Raw genomic sequence first — 25,631 nt, 5'->3', positions numbered from 1 at the left:
CGCTAGCTAAATGGACAGATAAATGCCGTCATTATCAATTCTGGCTGGTATTAGTATTAGTGAATGCAATATATGTTGAAGGGCAATCTTGTAAAGTGACAATGTGAGATGAGTGGTGATTGATGTTCTTATCTTAATAGGTGACTTTCTCAGCTTGTCTTGAACATAAAATCTATGAAACTAAAATTAATATGAAATGCTTCTTAATTAGGGACTCTTTTTCACTTAGACTTTTACTTCTTTTCATTTTACATTGATTCTAAGAACTTCTTTATCAAACTGACCCTTAACTTGGCTATCACAGTGTTTATACCCTATAGTTTGCTTTCAAAAATATTTGATGTTTTTTTACTGTATTTGCAAAATAATATTTTGACTTTGTTTTATTCTCTCACTTCTGGATGAGGTGAACCCTTAGGTAATAGTAGGTGGGAACAACAAACCAAGCCATAGACAGCCTAGACTGCTCTGCACACGAACAGGACACTAGTAAAGTGACTTTTGGTCTTTTTCCCAGTCCTGCCTGATTTTCAGGACCTGCTGGAGCAGACTAGGCAAAGGAATGTGAATATGTAAGCTATTATATTGATTTCAGCTGTTGGTGAGTGAAAAAATCTTCTACCTTTCTAGATTCTTCTGGCTGCTCTAAGAATTAAATTGACATGAGACAGACAAGCAGAAGAAAAACCAATTAATTATGTGTGTACTGGAGTTCTATAAGAATACGAGGCTCGCATGTGGTCAGGCAATTGGGGCTTATATGCCATTCTGAACTAAGGAGATGGGGTTGGAGTCTAGGACTTCAAAGGAAGGAAAGAAATTCACATGGAGATGGAAAAACAAATGTTTATGGGGCCATGCAGTGTCAATGGGATTTAGAGAGGACTCGGTCTCTAAGCCCTGAGGAGTTCCCCCTGCAACACCTAACCTATATTCTTTGTAGTTATTTGATGATAGCTCTTCCTGGACCAAGCCTTTTATCTAGATTCTTTTAGGCAGTTAACAGTGAGGTAAAGAGCCCTTCTTGAGTCTTTTGTTTCTTAAAAATAATCAACCTAAAATAATCCTAATGCTAAAGAGACGTATTTTTGAGGTGGCAAAATTCTGCTCTCCTACGTAACCAAAGCCAAAGGAGAAGCAATAGAATGACTCTAATAGAAGCTTTCTTTAGCATACAGACTTAACTCTTTTATATCTGTTGTATTCTTCTTTGGACAATAATTCTCTCCTTATATTTCCTCAGATCGTCTTCAAGGGTGGATCTACTTGGTCACATGTGCCTCCGTTTCTGCATAATGCATCGTGTGTGTGTGTGTGCGTGTGTGTGTATGTGTGTGTGTGTATATTTTTAAGTATAATTTCATTACTATAAGGTAGAGTTCATTTGCCACAGCATCTAGGAGTGAATGTGAGCTTAGAAAACTTAACGAAGGCCTTTTAACTATATTTCTCCTCCACTCTTGGCTCTTCTCACTTTTGTGGGTGAAAGAATTCAAAGCATTCTACAGTCCTGACATTTTTAATTTCTTATTTTGTCTGTCTCTCCCTGGGGTCTAGCTGACTTGCAGGACTTCCCCTGAGATTACTAACTTAAGTTCTTCCGTTTACACTAGATAACCTGATGCCCTTCCCTAGTCTTGTACCATACATTCCCACTTACCAAATGAATTTTGATAAGTAAGATGATAATACTGGACAGACAAAATATAAAGACAACTTTATAGTTGCTTCTAGAAAGAGCCTTTAACAATGAGAGAAATCATTAAGAAAATATGTTATTTTTGCCAATTATAGCAAATGTAGTAGGGTGTTGAAAGAAAAGTTAGATTAGCAGCATTTAAAAAGTTAATGTTCCAGGGGTTGGAGAGGAAGAAAAGGATAAGTGGAGCACAGAGGATTTTTAAGGCAGTGAAACTACTCTGTATGATGCTATAATGGTACCATACTATACATTTGTTATAAACCATGGATGTACACCAAGAGTGAACCCTGGTGTAAACAGTGGACTTTGGGTGATAATATTGTATCGATGCAGGTTCATTGATTCTAACAAGTGTACCACTACAGTCCATGATATCAATAGTGAGGGGGAGGGGAGCTTGTGTGTGGAGGGGGATGGGGGCATATGGAAAATATCTTTACATTCTGCTCAATTTTGCTGTGAATCTAAAACTGCTAAAATATAACGTATTTAAAAACAAACAAGAAAGTTTATGCTCATTAACATCTTAGAAGCACCTATAAGGTAAACTGAAATTTATATTCTCAGACTTAAAATGAATGAATTAACCTATCTGAGAAATTTGTGAACTCAAGGGAAATATCTTTCTTGTTTCATTTGCTATCTACCTCATTTGATAAGCATTTAAAAGCTATAAACTTAATTATTTATATTATACTTCTCTAACATATACTTCCCATTTATCTCTAGGTTTGAAGTTTGAGGAAATTCAAGAAAAATTTGGTGAGGAGTTCTTTAATATTTGCTTTGATGAGAATGAGAGAGTCCTTCGAGCTGTAGGTGGCACATTGCAGGACTTTTTTAATGGCTTTGATGCTTTGTTGGAACACATTAGAACTTCTTTCGGAAAACAGGCCACTCTGGAGTCACCATCATTCCTATGCAAAGAGCTCCCTGAAGGTACTCTTATGCTTCACTACTTCCACCCTCACCATACTGTGGGGTTTGCAATGCTGGGGATGATTAAGGCTGCAGGAAAGAAGATCTATCGGCTGGATGTGGAAGTGGAACAGGTTGCAAATGAGAAACTGTGCTCTGATAGTTCAAACTCAGGCAACTGTAGCTGTCTTACTTTCCTTATCAAAGAATGTGAAAATACTAACATCACGAAAAACCTTCCACAAGGAACCTCCCAAGTTCCTGCGGACCTGAGAATTAGCATCAACACCTTCTGCAGAGCTTTCCCTTTCCACTTGATGTTCGATCCCCACATGTTAGTCCTTCAGCTGGGGGAAGGCCTAAGGAAGCAGCTCCGATGTGACACTCACAAAGTGCTCAAGTTTGAGGACTGCTTCGAGATTGTTTCTCCAAAGGTTAATGCCACCTTTGAAAGGGTCTTGCTGCGACTGTCTACCCCATTTGTGATTAGGACCAAGCCTGAGGCTTCTGGTACTGAAAATAAAGACAAGGTAAGTGACCATGAACTTGAGATGGGTGGCGACAACTAGAAGAGTGCATAATTATTTCAGTAAATTACATGCTGGCCGTATTTGTAATTATTTAGGCAAGAGAGCTTAAAGTGCCATTTAGAAAATTACTGGTCCCTGGATGTATGTAATAACATTTGGCCCTATTCCCAGCCATTTTTCATAGTGTCTGCATCTTCTAGTGATTTATTTCAGCATATAAATAGAAGACATTTATTAATACAAGCCATAGTAATTAAAAAAAATGATAGGACTCACTAAAAAGCTGATATAAGCCCATGAATATTTCCACTGACCGAAGTCAAACTGAAGGAAGTAATAAGACTGATTTCAACATTGTGGGACTTGCTTGCCTTATCCTTAGATAAATATAAGTAAAAAGCTAGCTACACTTCGGATATGTTCTGTTCTAAATTTCTTAATCTAGGAACATCTGGTTTACATGCTGTTTTTTGTCTTAAAATGCAGAATAATATATTTTCTAAACGTTGGAAATGAATTGACTATCTCAGGACTTCTACTAAATTTTAGTATTGAAACAGAGATTCATTTCTTTAGAACATGTTTACTTCTCGAGAGAATACAGTGGACACTAGAAATCTTTATTGTAAATTTCTTTAACTCCCTCGTGGGAAAGCCTGGGTTATAAATCATAAATTATAAATGAATGATGAAAAGACAACAGAAATACATCTTAAAATAGTTTGTTTAAATAGTTTTGAACAAACGTATTTCCTCAGGTAATATATTTTTTTAGAAAAAAGACAACATTAACATAAAAATAAAATGTAGAGAAAATCAGACATTACTATTTATATTACTATTTCAGGTATGTACGTTTGGTGATTAAAGGGAAAAGTAACGTTAATTTCCAGAGTAGACTTTTGAATGTACATTCAGTTTTCAGAAGCGCTGCTTTTCAATATTTTGTTGCAAGATAAGTAAAGTTCTGTTAGGCTATCCAGCTTGTTCCCAAGCATTTGGGGAAAGCTGTTTGCTTTCAGAAATGAACAAGTTGCTCTAGGCTAAAAAAAGGAAGAGTTGCAGAAACAATTAAAAATTCAGTGAGTGAATAATCTACACATATCCTGGAATGTTTGCAGTAAGAAAATAAATGAAGAAATAGCCTTCTATAAGCAATGTCGAAGACAGTTTTGAGGATTTTATACAGCATTAGTTTCATAATTGATTAAATTTTATGATTTTGAAATTCAGTGGAAAAATTTTAAACAAAATATTTAAGAAAAATGGAAAGGTACACATTTATCAGTATGACTGAATCAGATGATTTAGGAAGACTCATTTAGTAATGTTTTCATCATATAAGTTCAGTGATTTGAAACATCTAAAGAAAAGCCTGAAGATTCCAGTTTGGCACATTTGTATGTTTTAGTCTAGATGAGTTATTAGTATTCCTATTTGATGACACATTTTAAATAACATTTTTCACATGTGCAATAAACATTCAATAATTGCTACCTATTTTGAAGCTCTTTAGATTAGAAGAAAGTTGTTAAATGTGTATTTTTGTCTATATTTGTAGTTACTTTAAAACTGAAATTATTCTATCTTTGTAATGTGGGGAACATTAAAGCTTTTGGTTCTGTTTTACAGAAGTTCAATATTTGGCTAGGAAGATTTGAAACATCTTTGGCCTTTAGAATTGAGGTTAATATTTTTGAAGTAGAATATATTATTACCAATGTTAATTACTTTATATTTTTTGTAGATTTGCAAAAAAATAATTCAATTTAAAGTTACTGCTTCAAATTCACCGCCCCCCTCATTTCTTCTGGCTTGTAATTCTGTTTAATTCATATACCAGAGTAAGAAATAGACATAATGAAATGATGACTCAAATGTCAAGGCCCCCTGCCAGTTCCAATAATAAGAGACTGTGCTCATTGAGAAGATACAATTATAATTTAAAGATGTTAGTGGCAGTTTAAAAATAAAGCAATAGGCAGGATTTTTAGTTAGAATAAGGATAACAATCCTCTCCTCCTTATGCTTATTACATTTGAGCTTATTCACTTGGGTTTGCCAAATTGAGACATTTGAGAGGCTACAGTTGATCCAAATGGAAACTATAGTCAATAAAGTTGTGGCATGGAGTCATAACCAGATGAATAACATTTTTGAATTATTATGTTGCCAAATTCCAAATTTGTAGTTTCTTAAAACATGGAAAGAAAAAAGAAAATCAGGGTTAAAAATTATGATTCTGTTGATATTCATTATTTTCCACATTCTAGCTGTTCCTATTAATAACTCCATGTTGTCTGGAGTTTCTAATTTTTTTAGTGGACTTTGATAAGAAGTGCTATTTTTTAATAATTCGAGATATTTCTTAGTCTAACAGTGAAGGCTTTCACGATAATTTAGCTATTTTGGCTGTTCACTTAATACCACTGAACCACCAACCCTGCCACCAAAACAAACAAACAAACAGAAAATAAAAGCTAATGTGCAGCCGAATGACAGTAAATCATTTGCAGAGTGAACTGAAATGCTTTTGCTAAACCGTGATCTTCGTCATTTTGTATTATTGTTATTTAATGGTTTACTGCTTGACTAGAGGTAGAGCATGCTTGTAAGCAGTTTAGTGAGATATTAATGACACAGAAAGCCACCTCCCTAGTTCCAAAGAATTTACATCTTGATTCTGTAGTAATGAGTTATAAAGACAAAAGGGTTATCAAGGAGCAAGAATGTCACTGAGAGGCATCTGATGCAATAATTGTGGCCAGGCTTTAATTTAATTTTTAGGTCAGAAGGAACTCTTCCAGATTGCTTTAGCAAGCTTTGATTCCCATTTTTTGCTTCTCTCTACAACTTCTCTAAGTGATCATTCATGCCTTACATATTCTTCTCTCTCTGTTTTCTTTTTTCTCCATATGGCATTTCTGTATTTTTATCTTTCCCTAAGCCCAACTTCCTTTTTATCATCTTTCCTTATCAGATGTCAGGCATTAAATATCAATGAATTGGTTCATTATTTAAAAAAAAAAAACAGATTCAGCATTGGGAATTAAGACCGAATTGGGAATTCATGTTAATTTGTGCTGTGTATCTTTCAGGTCATTCAAATCTAATATTATTTTGAGAACACAATTCAGGTTGTTTCCTGAATCTGTGTCGCCCATGCTGCAGCTTCTTTTTTTTTTTTTTTCAAATAAATGCGTATTAATCCTAGAAAAAAATCTGATCTTGTTCTGAAAATTTGGAATTTTATTACATAGCTCTTTTGAGGCTTTATGGTGAGTTTGAGGAAAAGTTTTTTACAATACAATATACAGTTTAGATGTTAATATTTGGTCATATAAATCTGACTCTCGGATGTAAATTCCAAAGCTTGTTTTTATGGAAGGGAGCATGTTTGTAGGTAAGGCTGTTAGAAATCAGAGTAACGGCACATAACTTCTTTCTCTGCATTGTAAGGTCATGATGTGTGAGGGAAGTGGCAACAGACTGGGAGAGAGATGTCTCTGACAATCATGATCTCAGTAAGTCCCTGAAATCTCTGAGCCTCAGATTTATTCATTTGGAAATTAAAGAACCTAGACTAATAATATTTTTAGTCCTTTGTAAGTCATCCTTAACATATGTAAATTTATATGAGGTCAGTTGATTCCATCTTATTATTCAATGAATTCAGATGCGTTTTTAAAGAGGCAGAGAGGAATTTGACTTTTCAACCATAGAGAGTGCATCCTATTATCAAGACTAAGTTAAAACAATTCTCCAGAAGCTTATGCTGTGAAATAACTCAGAATGTTATTTGTGAGGATTAAATGACATACCCCATGTAAAATTCTTACTATATCTTTGGCTCCTGGGTTGCGTTGAATAAATGTTCATTATTATCACTTCTACCACTTTTATTATTATTGTTCCTTTCCACTTGTAACATTCCTCCTATCCGTTCTTCTCTTTACTTCTTGCCATATAGAAGTAAGTACTGGAGGCCGTTAAATTTAATAATTTTAGAAAAATATCAAGTCCACCTAACATCTTCACAAAACGTGACTTGGGCCCTGCTTCCTGTCTTCTTAGTAAAGACTAGAAGACCCCATAGGCATTTATTCTACAGGAGCTCTGCTTGGATCTGCTTTTTATATAGACTATCACTGTTTTAAAATCCCTAGTCTCCTTTTCACTAAAGTTTGGAATCAAATTTTTATTACCTGTGTCTACTAGTATATTTTATGTTCACTTGTTATAGCACTTTGCTGCGCTAGTGGCTTCAAAAATAAAATGGACTCATTAACTTAGGCACAACCTGAAACAGCAATGGATTTTGAGAAAAATGAGGTCTTTTGACATTTTTTCTTAGTAGCAACGCTTCAAAGAACTTTAATAACATTATGGAAGGAGTCCAGCGTTTGAAATACATCATCCCTACGACAGAGCAATAGCACTGTTATTCATCTTCACTTTTGTTCTCAGGGTTGGAACTGAAGAAAAATATAACAACACATTTCTTTTTCAATCCCCAGAGTTATCCTCATATTTGTCTCATTAATTAGAAGCTGCAAAACAAATTTCGGGAAATAATTTTCAAAGAATAAAGGAAGAATTAACCTCTGATTTTCTCTGGTCAAATCAATTTTCAGAATGCTCCTTTATCTTTTCTACACACATGCCCATCTTTTTCTGACACGATGATTGAAAAGTTTAAAATATATCAACAAATCTTACCATACCATAATGATATTGTTGAAAGCCAAGTTTTGCCTGGCTGTCAAGAATACATTACTTGACTTCAACTTTAATTAATTTAATTTGGAAAAATGTGAGCTTTTCTTCTCTGTTTAGATCATAATATTAGATAATTTCAAATATTGAACATTATTTTTAGTGATGGACAAAATGACATTAAGACTTTCTCTATAAATAATATTGTAGAACATAGACATAACCTCATTCAAAATTATCTGAATTTTCTTGGCTCTTGTAATTATAAATGTGATATTTAATATTAATTTTCATGTTCATTTTTCTCTAGAACTGCTCCTTGACCATAAACTGCCTTTTAAAGTAGATTAGACAAATTGACATTCTGACGCAGACATTATGAAGTTCATCTTGGCTCTCTCAATTTTTTTTTCAATGATTATAATGTTAGAATTACTGTATAGTGCTGTTACTATATAGTCATTGTATAGGCGGATGGTAAGGTAGATAATTACACGTGAGTTATATATTCCTTATAGTGATTCTCATGCTTAAAGTGTACCTTTTGCCGTGTTTTTATTTTTGTTAACTGGAAAGATTGCAGACCTGAACTTACAAAGTAGGTGCCTCCTACCAGAGATCAGATGTTATTTAGTTCCAGTGTTGTAGGTTCTGAGAGGGGAAGAAATTAGCCCTTTTAGTTAAAATTTGTTCAAAATTTCACTTTAATTGCACCTTTTAAACTTCGAATCATTTTGTTTTAGCTGGTAGCTTAAGTATCAGTAAATTAAAAGCTAAACTGAATGCATTGTCTACCTCACCATTTTTAACGGTGCTCTCTTTATTCACATTAACATTTTTTGTAAATGTATAGTGTAATGATCTTTAGTAAAGGTATATAATTGTGTAACTATCACAGCAATACAGTTTTAGAACAGTTGATTACCCCCCAAAACTTTCTGAGCCCACTTGCAGTTAATCCCTGCTCCTCTTCCCAACCCCAGGCAACCACTGGCTTACTTTCATCTGTATAGAATTGTCTTTTCTAGACGTTTCTTATAAATGCAATCATACACATAAATGCCTTTTTTTCTGGCATAATGTTTTTGTGGTTTATCCATATTATTGCATGTATGAGCAATTTGATCATTTTTAGTACTGAACAGTATTCCATTTCATAGATATACCACAGTTCTTTTTACCCATTCATCAGTTGCTGGACACTGGATTGCTTCCAAATTTTGACTGTTGTGAGTAATGTTTCAATGAACATTTGCATACAGGAGTTTGTGTTGGATATATTTCAATTCCTCTTGGACAGATTCCTAAGAGAAGAATTGCTATGTCATATGGTAAGTATGTTTAACTTTTTAAAGAAATTGCCACACTCTTTAACAAAGAGATATGCCATTACACATCTGACCAGCAATGTGTGAGGGTTCAAATTTCTTCACATCCTTACCAATACTGGGTATTGTCACTCTTTTTGATCATAACCATCCTAATAGGTGCAAAGTGGTATTTTGTGTTTTAGTTAACATTTCCCCAATGACTAAGATGTTAAGCATCTTTTCTTGTGCTGATTGGCCATTGGTATTTCTTTGCTTAAATGTCTAGTCAGATGTTTTCTCCATATTTAATTGTGTTGTTTGTCTTCCTATTCTTGGATTGTGTTTTAAAAAATATACATTCTGGATATTATATTCACTTCAAAAGGTACTTTATTTTGAAGAACAATTTAAATTTTGATGGTACCAATATTTCTTTTTATGGGTCATGCTTTTGGTATGATATCTAACAAATCTTTGTAACTCAAGACTGGAGAGATTTTCTCCTAGAAGTTTTATGATTTCAGCCCTTACATTTAGGTTTGTGATCCATTTTGAGGCACATTTTGTGTATGCCATAAGGGCCTAAGTTTTTGTCGTTGTTCTTTGTTTGTTTGTATATAGACATCTAATTGTCTCAGTACATTTTGTTGAAGAAACTATCATTTCACATTGTATTGCCTTTGCAACTTTGTCAAAAATCAATAATCATAAAATTTTTATAGCTTTTCTATTTTTTTCTTTAAAAAAATCTAACTTTACGTTGATAATATAATGTTTTGATTACTGTATCAAAGTTAAGTTTTGCAATTGGGTATTTTAAGTCCTCCAAGTTTGTTCTTTTTCAAAATTTGTCTTAGCTATTCTAGGTCATTTGCATTTCCACATAAGTTTTTGGATCCACTTGCCAATTTCTGAAAAAAGCTTCTAGTATTTTGATAGGGATTGCACTGAATTTATACATCAATTTAGAAAGAATAGCCGTTTTAACAATATTGAGTCTTCCATTCCATGAAAATATCTCTCAATTTATTTAGATATTCTTTAATCTTTGTCAAAATATTTTACAGTTTTTAGTGTACAGACCTTGCACTTTTTTGTTAATTTATTTTTATTTTTTCTTGATGATACTGTGAATGGAATGTTTTAAAATTTTCTTTTATATAGCAATACAAATTATTTTTGTATATTTTTCTTGAATCCTATGACCTTACTAACTCATATTAGAACAGTTTAATATAGAATAGATAATACAGTTTTTAGGATGGATTTTTTAGGACTTTTTACTTACATGGTCATGGAATCTGAGAGTTGAGATAGTTTTTCTTCTTTCTTTTAATCTTACCTTCCTCCTTCCTTTTTCTCTCCCTCCTTTTGTAGTATTATTTACCTATTATAAACCAAATTATATATAATTGTAATAATTGTATGTATAATATATAATTGCAATTATATGTTATATGTAATTATATATAGACAATTTTTTAAAGGAATTAGGAAAAGAAATGAAAACTATAAGTGTATTTATATATTCTCATATTTATCCACATATTTATCATTATTAGTGCTTTTAATTTTTCCATGTATTCATGAATTTTCTTTGAACTTCAAGGAGTTCTTTTAGTATATCTTGTGCAGTATGTTTACTAGCAACAGGTTCTATTACTCTATTCATCTGGGAATGTCTTTATTTCGCCATCATTTTTGATAGTTTTTCTGGATACAGACTTCTCGGTTGATAGTATTTTTTACCAGCAATTTGAATATACAATTTGCTCTCTTTTGGCCTCTATCGTTTCCAATGAGAAGTTAGTTGTTAATTGTATTGTTATTCCTATCTATTTCTCAGAAGGACATAAGACATGGTGATGTAATAGAGAGTGACTGGTCTTAGAAGTTGAAGAGATTGATTGACCAGAGGAGACCTCACTGAGAAAATGGCATGTGATCTTTTAAAAGAGACATATAAGGTTCATGCAATTCTCTCATATCTTGTAACAGAAAGGGTTCCTAAAGTGGTTACATTGTTGTACCATGCGATAAATTTCGTGTCCTTGCTCATGCAGTTTAATTTCTTCTTTCTTCCTTTTACTTTTTAAAATAGAGTTATATCTTTTTGTGGTGACTGTACATTCTAATCATATTTTTTCAGTGTTATTGTATTCCTTTTATTAATTTTTTAACATAAAATAATTAATACTTTGTACAAAATTTGAAAATGCAGAACATTAAGGCAAAAACATCTATTTTTATTATTAATACCTTGAAATATCCACTGACATTTGGTGTACCTATTTTTACTTTTTCCCATAAATCTCATTAGTTATACAGTTGTAGGTAATTGTATATAGAAAAATCTCTTTTTCTGATTAAAAAGTAATATGTGCCAATTTAGTCTTTACCATTTTTTTAAGATTTTAAAAAGTAGGGCAGTTAGTTATTTCTTGTGTCATATTTTCTCTGATTACTTAATAGAAATCTAACATATTTTGGCACATCTAATACCCCTATCTTTGTTACTTCCTATGTAATAGTCTTGTATAATCTTCAATTTAGTCTCCTGTAAAAATATTTATGGAGAAACTTCTGTTCAGAAACTTTTGTTATATAGAAATATAAGTCTAGCTTTTATCAGTCTATACTGTTTACATGTTTCACTCAGCTTTATGCTTTTATTCATAGCTTAGGTTGAAATGACAGATGTATCTCTGTATACCCAGAGAGTTTTTCTGTGTGGCCATATGGTAACCCAGCAGTTGCAGTTGAACCACAAGGCTGGTATGTACCTTTAGACCTCCTTTTTTCTCTGAGCAACAACTGAATTCTATGGACCAATTAAGCACTCAAGAACATTAGAAAAACATTATTGACATTCAGTGTTGTTATGACAACACCATAGGATGCATCACCTAAGAGAACACACAGCAGTTATCTTAGTAACTTTCACCCTATATTCACTTGAGGACTCCAGATTCTGACTGTTAATCCATTATCAATATGCTGGGAAGATAGCTTAGGTAGTCATAGTAATGGCCTTCTGTCTTCCTGAAGTATATTCAAGACAGAAAAAGATATTAGAGGCATGGGAACATAATACACTAGATTTCTTATCTCCTTTTGTCATTATGTTTTTGCTCTTCAAGGATTCTGAGATTTGGTATGATTGGGTTCCAGAACTCAGGTCACGACTTAATTTTTTTTCCCTCTCTTTAATTCCTACTCCCCCGCACTTTCGCCTCTAACCAATGGATGTTTCTACCCCCGTCCCCCATTTCCACATCTAACCTCCCCTTAAGAACTGGATCTCTGAAGGCGGGGCGTCCCCTCCCACGCGCTCACAGCTTGCACCTGGGCCTGGCTTACCCCGACCTGGCTCACCCGGGGTATGGTCTGTGGCTCCACCTGGGGTGTGAACCCAGGACCTTCTGCGTGTAAAGCAGATGTGCTAACCACTACACTATGGAGCCACCCTCACAATTAGTTCTTGATTGCTTTAGCAACTTTTAAATCACGACTTAAGTTTTCCTTTTTAAAGTAGGCTTTATGATGGTGTCTATTATAATTTTGAATGAAACAATGTGTCTTGGTTGACCATCTTTCTTGAACAAGAACAGAAATAGTGTTGAAAGACAGCATTGTGTGTGATTAAGGATATAGTCTCTGGATCAGACCTTTCCAAAGTCACTTAAAGCTGAGTGACTTTAACTTTCTAAAACTTGTTTTTCTTGCCAGCCTCATGGCCAATGGTCCTCTCTTGTTCTCTCCCATTTTCCTTGCCACAAATAACTATCACAATCTTCTGATTTCCACAGATATGTTTACGACTTCTTTACCACCAAACTTATCTAACATTCCCTAGGTGGTTTCCTTTACTTTTGATTAAGCCCTACTCTCTTTGTTAAAATTTAATATCATTTATTTTTAATGTGGTTTAATATTTAAAAAGCAGACACACCACACACATACATACACACGTGTGTGTGAGATCTTTCAATATTCCAGGCACTGTTTTAAGTGCCTTACATGAAAAGATTCATAAGAAAAAAGTAAAAACTGCCTTCAATATTTGAATAGTTATCAAATAGAAGAGGGATACTATTTATTCTATTTTAATGAATTTGTGAACTAGAGAGGTTTGTAAAAGCTGTAATTCTATTTAGCAATCCCTCTTCTTCCAAAACTAATTGCATGATGCCCTTCAAAATTCAACTCAAAATACCTTTGAAATGCCCCTTGTATTTGAATTTTCCAAGTTTAGCAGCCAATTTCAACTCTTCAAAATGCAATGAAAACTTGATTTCTGTGATCTATTATAAATAATTAAACATAGTAAAAACTGTCTTTAAAACATTTTCAAGTTATAGGATTGCTTTATGAGAAAACTATTTATTTATGCTTTTCAACATCTATGAAATTGGACCTTTAGAAAATCCTGAAATTGTATACAAGTCATTAGTATATGTGTCTTTAACAAGATTTATTTAGGCTTATTTAGTTATAGAGAATATAAAGCCAGTGTTCACACTTTTAATATGTAGGAAGTTAAAGACTCTGATCTCTAATTAGATAGATCTGTTTTTATTGTAATTAAAAAATATGATCCAGAACTCTTGATCATTTTTAACAGAATTATTTATTTTGTGAGAGAATGTGCAGAATTTGCCACATTTTGTTTTTCTGAAAAGAATCAAAGTATTTATGTTTGAATCACTAAATGATCTTGACTGTTTTCAGTTTTCCATTAACTGAAGACAGTGTGTGTGTTTTTCATGGAGGTTCAAGGGAGTCAAAATTTATCTCATTCCAGGAGACAAGCAGAGGAAGAAAGTTGATCCCCAAACTTTCTCTCTGAAGGAGAAGTCAAGAATTGTATTACTTATCAAGACACACTTATCTGTGATGTTGATGGTTGATATTAAGAGTGATCATGATAACATGTATAGCTCCTTAAAGGGATTGAGATTTCAAGTTCACACATCTCAAAATTATGAATGCATGACTCTATTGACTATTCAACACCAGCTTCAAAATCCTTCTTTCCACTTTAAGAAAGGTATGAAGGAATCTATCTCCATGTACATATATGAAAAACTTATGTTATGATCTATAGTACCTTGCATTTCCATATTTCCTAATTTAGATGTTATTATGAATGCAATAAAAAATGTAGCTCTAATATTTGAACTTCAATTAATGAGAGTTGGAAAGAAATCCTAAACATTGTACATTGAAATGATTGCATTTCTTATCTTAATATCTTTATGAGACTAATTATGACAACTGTTTTCAGTGGTTTAATTACCATTCTACTCTGCTCTGTGGTTTTAGAGACTTTTTCCATACTACAAGTTTTTTATTTTGTGAAAGAATATAGATGTTATTTTATACATAATATTTTATATAAACTCAAAAGGATGTAAAGTTTTATGAAATTAGAATCCTTGCTTATTCCCATTAATTTACAGAAAGAAATATCTCTAATAAATTATTTACAGGTTCTGATTTCTGTTTCTCTATCATCCTTTTGATTTTATGGGACTATGTATTTTATAGATTTGATATTTCAGTCTGTCAGTTTTCCCATGTATGTAGATACTTTTTAAAAACTTTTATTTTATTGAGGTAAGAACACAACAAAATATCCACCCTCTAACAGATTTTTTCAATGTACAATACAATATTGATAACCACAGGCATGATGTACAGCAGATCTCTAGAGCTTATTCATATCTTGCCTTATTTAAACATTACTCCCATAGATATGACTTTTTAAACTTGAATCCACTACTAAATTACAGAAGAGAATAAATAATTTTGTCCTTAAGTGAGAAAAAGGACTCTAATTTTCTGTTGCTGATAGGGAACACTGAACACTATAAAATGTTTTTAATTTTCTTAAAGATTATTATCTTGGAAATTTTATATACAGTTTGGTCTCCTTTGCTTTACCCAGACATTTTTTTGAAGAGAACCACGGTTCTCTGGTGTGACTTTGTAAGCATCACCAATATTCAATTTCTAAGTTAGCTTCTCACCACTATCAGATAACAATTTAAAGTAACTTAATTTAGTGGAGCATTTGTGATCTTGCTCCCCAGTGTATGTCATCAGTTTTGGCTCAAATAAACTCATAAAATTACTCAAAAAAATAAAAAGGTAATTTAATTAAAAAATGTATTTAAGAGTATTCTTAAAGTCTAAATATACAGTATATATACATCTGCTCTGTTCCTCTTAACCATTAATTTAATAATTTCAAGGGAAAGAAATGGTTAAGTGGGTCTAGTATGAAATGTTCTTTACAACCTGTACAAGGGTCTAATCTGTTTCCTGAAGGAGGAAATATATTCTCATAAATTTCTAAATATTTTTGTTATGTGTACAAAAATTGACTTGAGTACTTTATTATTTCCCCATTTTTACCCTTAATAATTCTTGGCTCATTGTACCTAAATTATATTTACTTTTACTTATCATACTATCATGGGTGTGAGGATTTCCTGGATTAACTTTTGATTGTATTCCCTTCACTCCCTGCCCTACTCAGGAATGGTTATCACCAAAATTTGTGGTTTATTTCAAGATTTTGAATTTATTTTATTTGAGGTACTCCACTCCCCAATTTTATCTCTCTCCTTTGTCGTTTTAATGTTTGGTTTGACTTTTTTGGTTTGGCAAACTGGATTGACTAAGACACTATTTTTAGCATATTATAAGGTTCACTATATTTTTCAAAAGCGTACTTTATGATTAAGAAGTAGCCTTCTAGTGTTGATAGCACGGATTCTAAAGGTTGTTGATCAGACCAATCAATGACTTATTTGTAAACTATTACATATTATAGTGTAGAAGATACTTTTCTTTAACATAAAATGTCAAAAATAATTTTATTCATCTTGTCAAAATTAGAGAAGAAAATCATTATCATCTAATTATTTATCCCAATTATTTTCTCACTAGAATTAATCAAAACACTAAAAAGTCCATTTCTATTTAACTTAAATTAAGGCCTGAAATCCCTGACATCATCTACCTTTTGGAACTAAGGACAATTTAAAACATGTTTCATACATCGTAGTATAGAATTGACTGGCAGTGGGAGAGAAGAGAATGTACTCTAAAATCCTACCAGTGAGGTACAATGGAAAATGTGTTTTGTATGTCAGTTATTGTGAAGGATTAATAAAATTAATTGAAGTTTAAAAATAACATGAACTTCTTTAAAATTGGTGACTTCCAGTTTCTGGTAAACATCTCAGTACACACACACACACACACACACACACACACACACACCACCCATGATCTTAGGGACTAAGCTGTTTGAAAACTTTCTCAGGATTTTAATGAACTTTGGGAAAATAGTTTGCAAATGCCTGACAGGCTACATAGTAGTTTCTTGCTACCCTTTAAAGATAATGATTATGATGGTAACAATGATGTGTACTTACTGAGTATTTAATGCCAGGCCCTCTTCTAAACATTTTAAAATATGTTATCTCATTTAATTTCTCTAACAACTCTGTGAGGTAAGTACTGTTACTAAGGTCCACTTTATAAGTAAGGAAACTAAAGTACAAAGATAGTAAGAAGAATTTTCGAAGGTCATATAACTAGTCCATGCCAAAGGCTATATTTGAACCTTGTCAGACTTCAGCGTCTGTGCTATAATATATGGCCTCATATAAACTTCATTAGCATATTCTGCTGAAGGACTATCAAACAGTGTATTTTTTTTAGCACTATTGAAAAAGGGACTGTTATAGGAACTGCATAACTTCTGTATTCTTACAGAGTCTAAGATCAATTTGGGAAATAAGATATAAATATCTATAAAGGTCATAATTAATATGGAAGATATAATTTGCCGTTGACTTAATGTCAGTCTGAACTTATAATGTTCTTTCTTTGAGATAAGCTAAATTTCTTTTTAAATGTCACATTTAGGTAATTCTTTTCATTGTCTTATAAGCGTAAGTATAAATGATGACCAACTATGCTATTGGCAATTATATATTTTTTATGGTATAAAGAAAAATATGTGTGCTACTTCTGGAAAATTGAAATAATTTAAGTTTCTTTTTTGTCTGTTATAAAATTGTAGGAAATTCTAATACCATCTTGATTGATTTACATAATATTTTTAGACTTAAGTTTATCATTCTTCCTGTTTTCTTCAATGGAAGTTTGATATATAGTTACCTTCTCCATTTCATATCTCAGTATTTGCTAAAAAATCAAAATTTAAAAAAACTTTGCTTTTAGTGCATTTTTTGGTCATGTTTTTTTAAAAAGTTCCCATAATATTGCATTAATACTACCTCTTCATAGTGTCCGATTGACAGTGGCATGTTGATGGGGGTGTGACTCTAGCCCTTCAAACGAAGTCCGGAGAATTCATCTGGGCTAGTCGAGTGCATGACCCAGCATCTATGTCATGTTCTTTCCCTTCATTTGTCAGTCCGATACGTTGAGTCTTCTTCATTATTCTACCATTAGTATTTAACCATTGTCTGGCATACAGCAGGCACTCAGGAAATGTTTGCTGAGGGAGTGATTGAATGGTTTTCTAATTTATTCCATTTTGTTGTTAAGGTCAAATATGAGATATATGTGACAGTATTTTGTAAAGTTATATATAGTTTTATATATAATAGTTATATATTATTAAATAAAATATATTCATTAATTAGTGGTTATATTTAAACTTTTCACTATTAATGGAAAATAATTTGGTTATTTAAATAGTACTTCTCTGTCATTACAATTTGCCTGGCATGAAATCAAAAGAATTACAAATAAAGTTCTAATGAAGTAATTTCCTGATAATGGGTCCTCATTTATAATTATTAGTTTAATTTCAATCATTGCCCATAACATAAGTAATTCAGTCTTATTATAATTTTCTTTTATTTTCTAGCATGTTTTTACAATGGGTGTTCCAAATTTTGACCCGAGGTTACCTTTATTTCTCTTCAGATGTGCCATTGCTGCCTACATCTATTCAATTATGTTCAATTCAAGACCATTTATTGAACACTTATTTCATTATAAGCATATTGAGAATGCACATATGAATATGTCACATTTCTAGCCCTCAGGGAATCTCTTATCACTCACTATCCATATTATGTATTTTTTTTTTGTTTGTTTCTGTGTCTGTCTCTCTTACTAAATTGTGAGTTTATTAAGAACAGAAAGTATATCTTATTCACCTGTATTTCTTTAGCACCCCATATAGTGCTTGGCATAAGGTAGGCATCAATCATTGACTAAATGAATAAACTCACAAAAACTCTATCTTTTATTACGAGGGATATATCAAACTATTTCATGCGTGAACCTCAATTCAAATTCTTCTTTCACCCTAACATTTTAAAGTAAGAGGGCAGATGTTTGCATTTTATAGAGATAATTTACTACATACAATGGTGCTAGCACCCTGTCAGCTGGTATCTGTCTCAGAATAATTTTCATGAGGAAAGTAAGCTACGCAAAAGCTAATAGTAGGAATGTTAAGAGTTTAGCACTTTTCTAACTTTTATAGAATAAATACTTTTTTTTGGAGTTGAATTGTGCATCCGATTAAAAGATCCTACTTGGAAAAAGAAGTAAGCATATTTCTTAATAAGTTCAATAACTTCATTAATTCTTGAGAACCTACTTTGTACTAGTTGTGCTAGATGTTTAGGCTACAGTGATGGAAAAGCCATCTGTGGTTAGTGAGTTTCCACCTTCGTGAAGGGCAAGACTAAATTCATTGTAGTAAATGCCCAATACATTGTGGTAACTGCTAAAATGGAAGGGGTTTATTTGTTTTTTTGCTTGTTTGCTCAGTTACTGTTTGTTGAGTGCTTCCTATGAACAAGGCCTTAGCCTAAACACTTTGTATACACAGTCTCATTTAATTATTGCAACAGCCCTATAAGATCAAATCACTTGTCCCATTTACAGACAAGAAAATTGAGATATGAATATTATATTGTGGGACCATCAAAGCGTGAATAATTGTTTCTTTGTAGAGGAACTGCAGAAGGAAATTGGGAGTAGGAGAATGACATGATCGTATTAGTCAAGGAAGATGCTAAAAGATTTATTTAAAGCATTTTCTTCATAAAAGAGGGGCCAGTATTCACTAGAATTGTTTTTGTCTTTTAATCATCTTCGAAGCCTTTTTTGGATCACATTTTGTCTTGAGGATCACATTTCTGGCATGAATCCCTGGGAATATTAAGAAAGGACATCTTAGAATGTTCTAGTTGGCTAGAAGTGTGGAAATATCTGATGGATTTTTCTGGTCAGGTCCAGTAGGAGCAGAAATCATGTTTCACGTTCTGGTTTTGGAGCAATTCAGGATATGGGAAGTTGAGTTCTGTGAACATGGAAATAATGATGAGAAATCCATAAACAAGATTTAAAAATAGGTGACTTTCATGCCCTGTTCCTTGCTTTTCCCATGGTGTCACATAATTACATTACATTGCACATGGACTGAATCAGGCAGAGTGTATAACAGTTGACTTTATAACCTTATACCTTTCATTGGTTTTAGAACGTATTACATGTATGGAGTTGATGTTAAAATGTGAAAAGAAAAATAAAAACTGTGTTTGTCATAAGATTCTAAGTACAATAAAAATTTCAGAGGAAGCAGAAGTTTCCTTGCTTTTCATTACTAGAATTTCCTTGCTTTAAGTAGTTAATGAAGCACTGAAGTACCATTATTGGAGAGTAATTGCAGTAAGGACAGTCTAAATGAGGGGAACTCTTGAAGCACATATTTTTTATAAAGAAATACAATTTTGTTACAGTCAACTTTATTCAGGATTGTGAAAGAAACCAACAATTGTTTTACTACTCACTTGAACTGCTAACATAGTGTTAACAAGAAGCAGCTTACAGGACTTACTTTAATAGCTATATGAGAGGCGTATGAAATTATATGATCCAAATGACAAGCAATTTGCAATGTTTAAACCATTGAATATGGTTCAGTTTCTTTTAATAGATTAAAGTTGCCCGGAAATAACAATTTTACTTGCACTTTTAATGGGGTCTAATAAATTTATACTTTACCCACCTTGTTATATTATAAATTTTGAATTGATGGAATGTAATTTAATGACTTTTTCATTTATTTTAATTGATAAAAGTAAAGCAATTGGTCTGCATTTCTGCCTGCTAATTAGTTCAGTTCCAGCCTAATTCTGGGTGGTATCTGACTTGTGCATCAGTTCTAGTCCTGAGCAACTATAGACAGCCTGACCTATTCTCAAGTTTTACATTGAAAGATCATGAAAGCAACTGTTTGTAACTCTAAATCATTTCTTTTTGAGACTAAGAATTGTTAGTTTCTTAATCTCTGGCTCATGTGACATGGTTTTCAGACATTTTATCATCCAGTTTGCCCTCCAAGGGACAGGCTCTCATTTTGTCCCTGGGTCCTGAAGTGAATGCTGTAATCTAGATGGGATCTGGCCAGGAAAGATTAGGAGTACTTGATGTTGAAACCAGGCTTCCATTAATGCAAGACACTATTTTTTTTTAATCAGGGCACATTATGCCTTGGATTCATGTTGAATTGATAGTAAATTACCATGCCCAGATCATTTGAAGTAAACTGTTTTAAATCAGTTCTGTTTGCCTTTGTATTTTGTCTTCGCGTAAATTATTTATCATTGTTAAATCTCCTCATCTTAGTTTTAGTCTATTGATCCAATTATTGAAATATTTTTGAAGACTGACTCTGTCTTCAATGTATTAAATATTCTTTCTGTTTTAGTGTGTCTTCAAAAATGGAAGGGAAATGGAGAAAACCCAGTAGGGAAATCCTATCAAAAATGCACATGACGCTATTGTAAATGTTTTTGGTATTTTTATAGTATATACTTCCCATTTTCACCATGATAAAAATCTTCACTTATATTTATATGTGCTCCGAGGAAATTACCGATTCTAATTAATCATAATTACAATACATCTGTTCAAAGCATATAAAATATCAAAATATTTTTTCTTTCTACTTGGATAACTTATTTACCCTGTTTTAATTATTTATAAGTATTTTGAAGTGAACTTAGTAAATACATTTATGTGATTGTTACATGGTTGACAGATTAAAGTTCTTTTTCTATATATATTCATGATGGACTTCACAGAGTTTTTAGTTCTCTTCAGAAAACACCCATAAAATTCTCCCTGCTAAACAATAAATCAATTTTTTTTCTTCATATTCTCTGGTTACATACTTTTTGATCATTATTATTGTTAAATTACCTGGAATTTAGTCCCTGGGGCTTTGATGTCTGTTTCTATTGTCTCTGAATTTTCAAGAAAAGATGTAAACAAAGAAACTGCATTGTCTTCTGCTATACTTCACTTACCCATATGATAATGAATTGCTAGCTATCTTCCAATATTCAGTAAGTGCTTACTCTCTATGAAGCTTTTCTTCATTTTCTCAAGTAAAACTAAACAACTACCCATCTTTAAATCCCCTCAGTACTCTGCCGATATTTCTAATAATCTTTGACTATACGTCTTTAATTTTCTTGTTATACAGCAAAGCACAAACATTATTGCATCTATTTTTGTATAATTTGTCCAGTATCACTTCATTGAGTGATGAGCCACATCATTGTCCTCTTTTTAATGCCAATACAAAGGCCAGTATCAGGTGCAGTATAAATACTCAATAAATGTCATCAAATGAAAACGAATGAGTGAATGAAATCTGCCCCTTGTCCTTTCTGTGCTCTCAGTTCGCTGGTCAGAGCCCTGCTGACACTGACTTGCTCTTGGTCTACAATTTCTCCACTTTTCATTCTCTTTTAATTTAATTTTACCTGGTTTTCCAATAAGAGAAAAATTTATTCCTTGCCTTTTCTTGATAAAAAGTGAACAAAAGGGAATAAATGGCTAAAATAATTCCTGGGCGACTATAAATTTTTGGTCCAGAAAAAAAAGTTTCTTTTCTCTTGAAAGATTTACCCTTGTTTTAAAATATTACTGGGTCTAGAAAGCAGGCTAAGAGATATTTGTGGACTAGTGTTGACAACTGTTAAGTTATTCTTATGAGTCATTGCCCTAAATAAACAAATGCATAGCTGACTAGGAGTGACGTTTCTACTTTTTGTCGCACCTTTATTAAATTTTTTTTTTTTTACATAATGGCCTTTTCACCTTTATAATAACTAAAATTCTTAAACTTTTAAAAATAAACATGCTGTATATTTGTTGTTTTAAGGAAGATTTTCAAGAGAAAATGGCGACTTGTAAGTTAGGAGTCAACAGAATAGGAGCTTAGCCAGCTGGCAGAACAGAAGTGATGAGGAACTGCGTGAGCTGATTTCTAAAGTGTACATTTGCCTATATAGGCTGGACTGGCACTTGTCTGAGAACAATGATCCCTGACATGTAGCAGATTTTAGCACATAGGAGCCTAATATAAAACTGGTGTTCACACAAGTTCAGCCATCCTGTGGTGAACAGGTGCAGCAAAGAGGCAATTTTCAAGGAGTCATAAAGACAGAATTCAGCTTGAGACACTGTGGAAATGGTCACCAACCAAGAGAAGTTTATAAGTGACCAGTCAACGTGTGTGCCATCACTCCCTGCCTAAGACATTCACCAGCCATGTGTTTGAATCACCTTTGTAAAAAAGAGGTAAGTAAGTGGAAGGATGTGGCATAAATTAAAAGGAAAGGTAAGGAGGAAATGAGATCTCATTAAAGGACTGCCACCCCCACCATGCCTTTAATTATTTCAACATGTAGTAGATATATCCCATGGGTCAAGAAATGGTAACTATACAAATTGTGACTAATTTAATTCTTACAACAATGCTATGATGTTTTAACTTTTTTCTTTACTCTGCAAATAAGGAAATTGGAGCTCAATGGACTAAAGTAATTTCTTTAGGCCTTTGAAAATAGCGAACTATAGAATCAGATCTCGTGGCCCTAGCACTGGAGCTCTCACTCACAGAATCGTAGAAGGATTGACAAGCACAACAATTTATAAGTGATCCTTTTCCGAACTCTAGAAGGAAGAGGTACTAAATGTAGTGTGTGATTTCTTTTTGAGAGCCATGGAGGCATCTAAAGCAAACTATGGCTTGGAAGACTGAGAAGTGCATACTCCTAACATTCATCGACACTGTTGACTGCGATCATTTCTAATAGAACAGAACCAGCTAATTGATATAGAGAATAGGATCCTAAGTATACTGAGAACTACTGTCGTTCTCGTGCCAGTCAAGAGTGGTGTCAAAGGAAAACGAAGAAACATGAGAAGAGCCAGGTATAATCGATGGTGCTGAAGACCAGGACTGTGTTCTACACATTGTAGCTCATGATATCAGGGGATGTTATTCTGGAAAGGAATAGGGTACAGCTCACAGAGATGCCAAGGCATGTGTTTAGTAGCTTACTAAATGACCTAACCGAGAAGTCTTTTAACTGAAATTTGAGGTGGCGAGTAAAAATTAAGCTTAGACAAGTGTAGAAAACCAGAGGTCAGAAGGCATAGAAAGAAAATACCTTTGTACCATACCTGACAGAAAAAGCAGCAAAGAGGAGTCAAGAACAAATGTTACAGCCTATGAAAAATGCATACTGATGCACGTTTATGAGTAATAAATTGAAATAGAAAGTTTTCATACATCACAGTTCTGTGGTTATCATTACTAATACTTAGCAGCATTGCAGCTCGATGGAAAAGTAAACTTTGTTTTGGAAAACAGATCCAAGAGAAACAAAATTAGTAAAGAAGTACATCCCTATGTAAAAAAATCAATCTCAAAACATGAAGGCATTACAGGTACAGTTTTAAAGAGAGATAAATTAAAGTGTTGATTTCATGGGAATAGACCTCAAACAGAAGATGGTCAGAAGATGCTTTTCTAACAGAAATCATTTAACACAAAGCTAAGGTAGATGTAGGCACCTCAATTTTCCAGATGCCAGTCGAAAGTCTACCGGCAGTTTACTGAAAGCAGAACATATGATATGGATGTTTTTACTTGCTTTGATGAAAATTTCATCTTTTAGAACATATGAAAAATTATGGAAATTGATAAAATAAAATTTTTCTGGACATATTTCTTTCTAGAAAGGATGATAGGAATCTTGAAAGAACGTGATCTTATCATCCTAGAATTGATAATAGCTGAGAAAAGGAACACTGGATGGAGTTAAATAAACACCCTTGACTTTAGAAAAGTAAAAAGCAGAAGTTCTAGAAAAGATTAAGGTATAATTTACTGGAATAAGATTCTAAAAGATGTTGAAATGGAAAAGAATTTCTCTCTCTCCCTGTCCTCCCCATACAGACACACCAGTCAGTATTTTAGGAAGACTTCACTTAAAGGAAACATTATGTAGTAAATAAAAAGAAACCATGATCAAAATTCATTTAAAAAGTCCAAATACATTATTTTACAATAATTAACTTTTCATTCATTAATTTGTCTCATGCTCATTTATTCATTCATAAATTATAGATCATCTAATATATGTCAGGCATATAGACATTTAAATGTTTGCCTTTTAAAAGTATTTATAAAATAATATATTATGAATTGCATATCATCTATTTCTTTTGGCTCCCCCAAACTGTTGTTAATTTGGAACTTAGTCAGTCTAATTAAAAACATATATTAAATTTTAGTAAATCTTAATAATTATCAATACGTTGTCTTTAAACCGAAGAATTATTTTATAACATTTATTTTCACTTCTTTTACTTTTATGAGATTTGCCCTTTGTCTAGAAGTGTGAATAACTGGATAGATTTTTCCAGCTTTAAATATGTTTTTAGTGTTAAATTTGGGGCAGATTGACAAAAATCTTCAAAGTGAGGAATAGATTTTTTTCCTGAATACAATTAGATGTTATTAGAAGTTTGCTTTTTATCTTTTTATTAAGTAATCTTTTATTAAGTAACATTTCATACAAACTAAATGATATGATATATATGATATAAATGTAAGTTATGAAGCTTAAAGTAAAAAAAGTAACCTTTGAATCTACTCCCTAATGTAACAATGTAAACATTCCCAGTTTTCTACTGGGCAACTCTCTGAATCCACTCCCTTGCCTCACCCTCTGATTCTGCAGTACTCCACCCAGTAAGAAATAATCATCCTGGGTTTGATATTATCATTCCTATGTTTTGTTTTGTTTTCAGTGGCCTTCTAATAATGTACATATCCCTAAAGGTATATTGTTTACCTTTACTTGTTTCTGAGTTTAGGAATGAACTAGTTTATCCAGTATTCTCTAAGCAGGAAAGTAAATAACATCTTGAAATCACTTCCATAAGAATAACTGCTGATAATTGAGAGCCTACGCTATGATCCAGGCTCAGGATGACCAGCTTTGATTTACTTACGTTTAATACAACAGCCAAATAAGATAGGTATTATTATCTTCATTATAACAATGAGGATAAGAGACA

The 25,631-nt window shown here is 32.7% G+C and overlaps 1 protein-coding gene across 2 annotated transcripts in view; it reads left to right on the top strand.

Annotated features, from left to right (window-relative positions):
• The window catches only part of GUCY1A2 (guanylate cyclase 1 soluble subunit alpha 2), a 261,485-nt gene that overhangs the window by 66,626 nt on the left and 169,228 nt on the right, over positions 1-25,631 (top strand). For both annotated transcript variants that reach the window (XM_039858727.1, XM_039858726.1), the window contains exon 4: positions 2,432-3,150. In XM_039858727.1, the coding sequence (XP_039714661.1) occupies positions 2,432-3,150 (719 nt within the window). The remainder of the gene's footprint in view (positions 1-2,431; positions 3,151-25,631) is intronic.

The sequence above is a fragment of the Pteropus medius genome, unplaced genomic scaffold (assembly GCF_902729225.1).
Source record: "Pteropus medius unplaced genomic scaffold, Ma_sr-lr_union100, whole genome shotgun sequence".
NCBI lineage: Eukaryota > Metazoa > Chordata > Mammalia > Chiroptera > Pteropodidae > Pteropus > Pteropus medius.
Note: the sequence above shows the minus strand (reverse complement) of the source record. Positions and strands in the feature narration are given on the sequence as shown.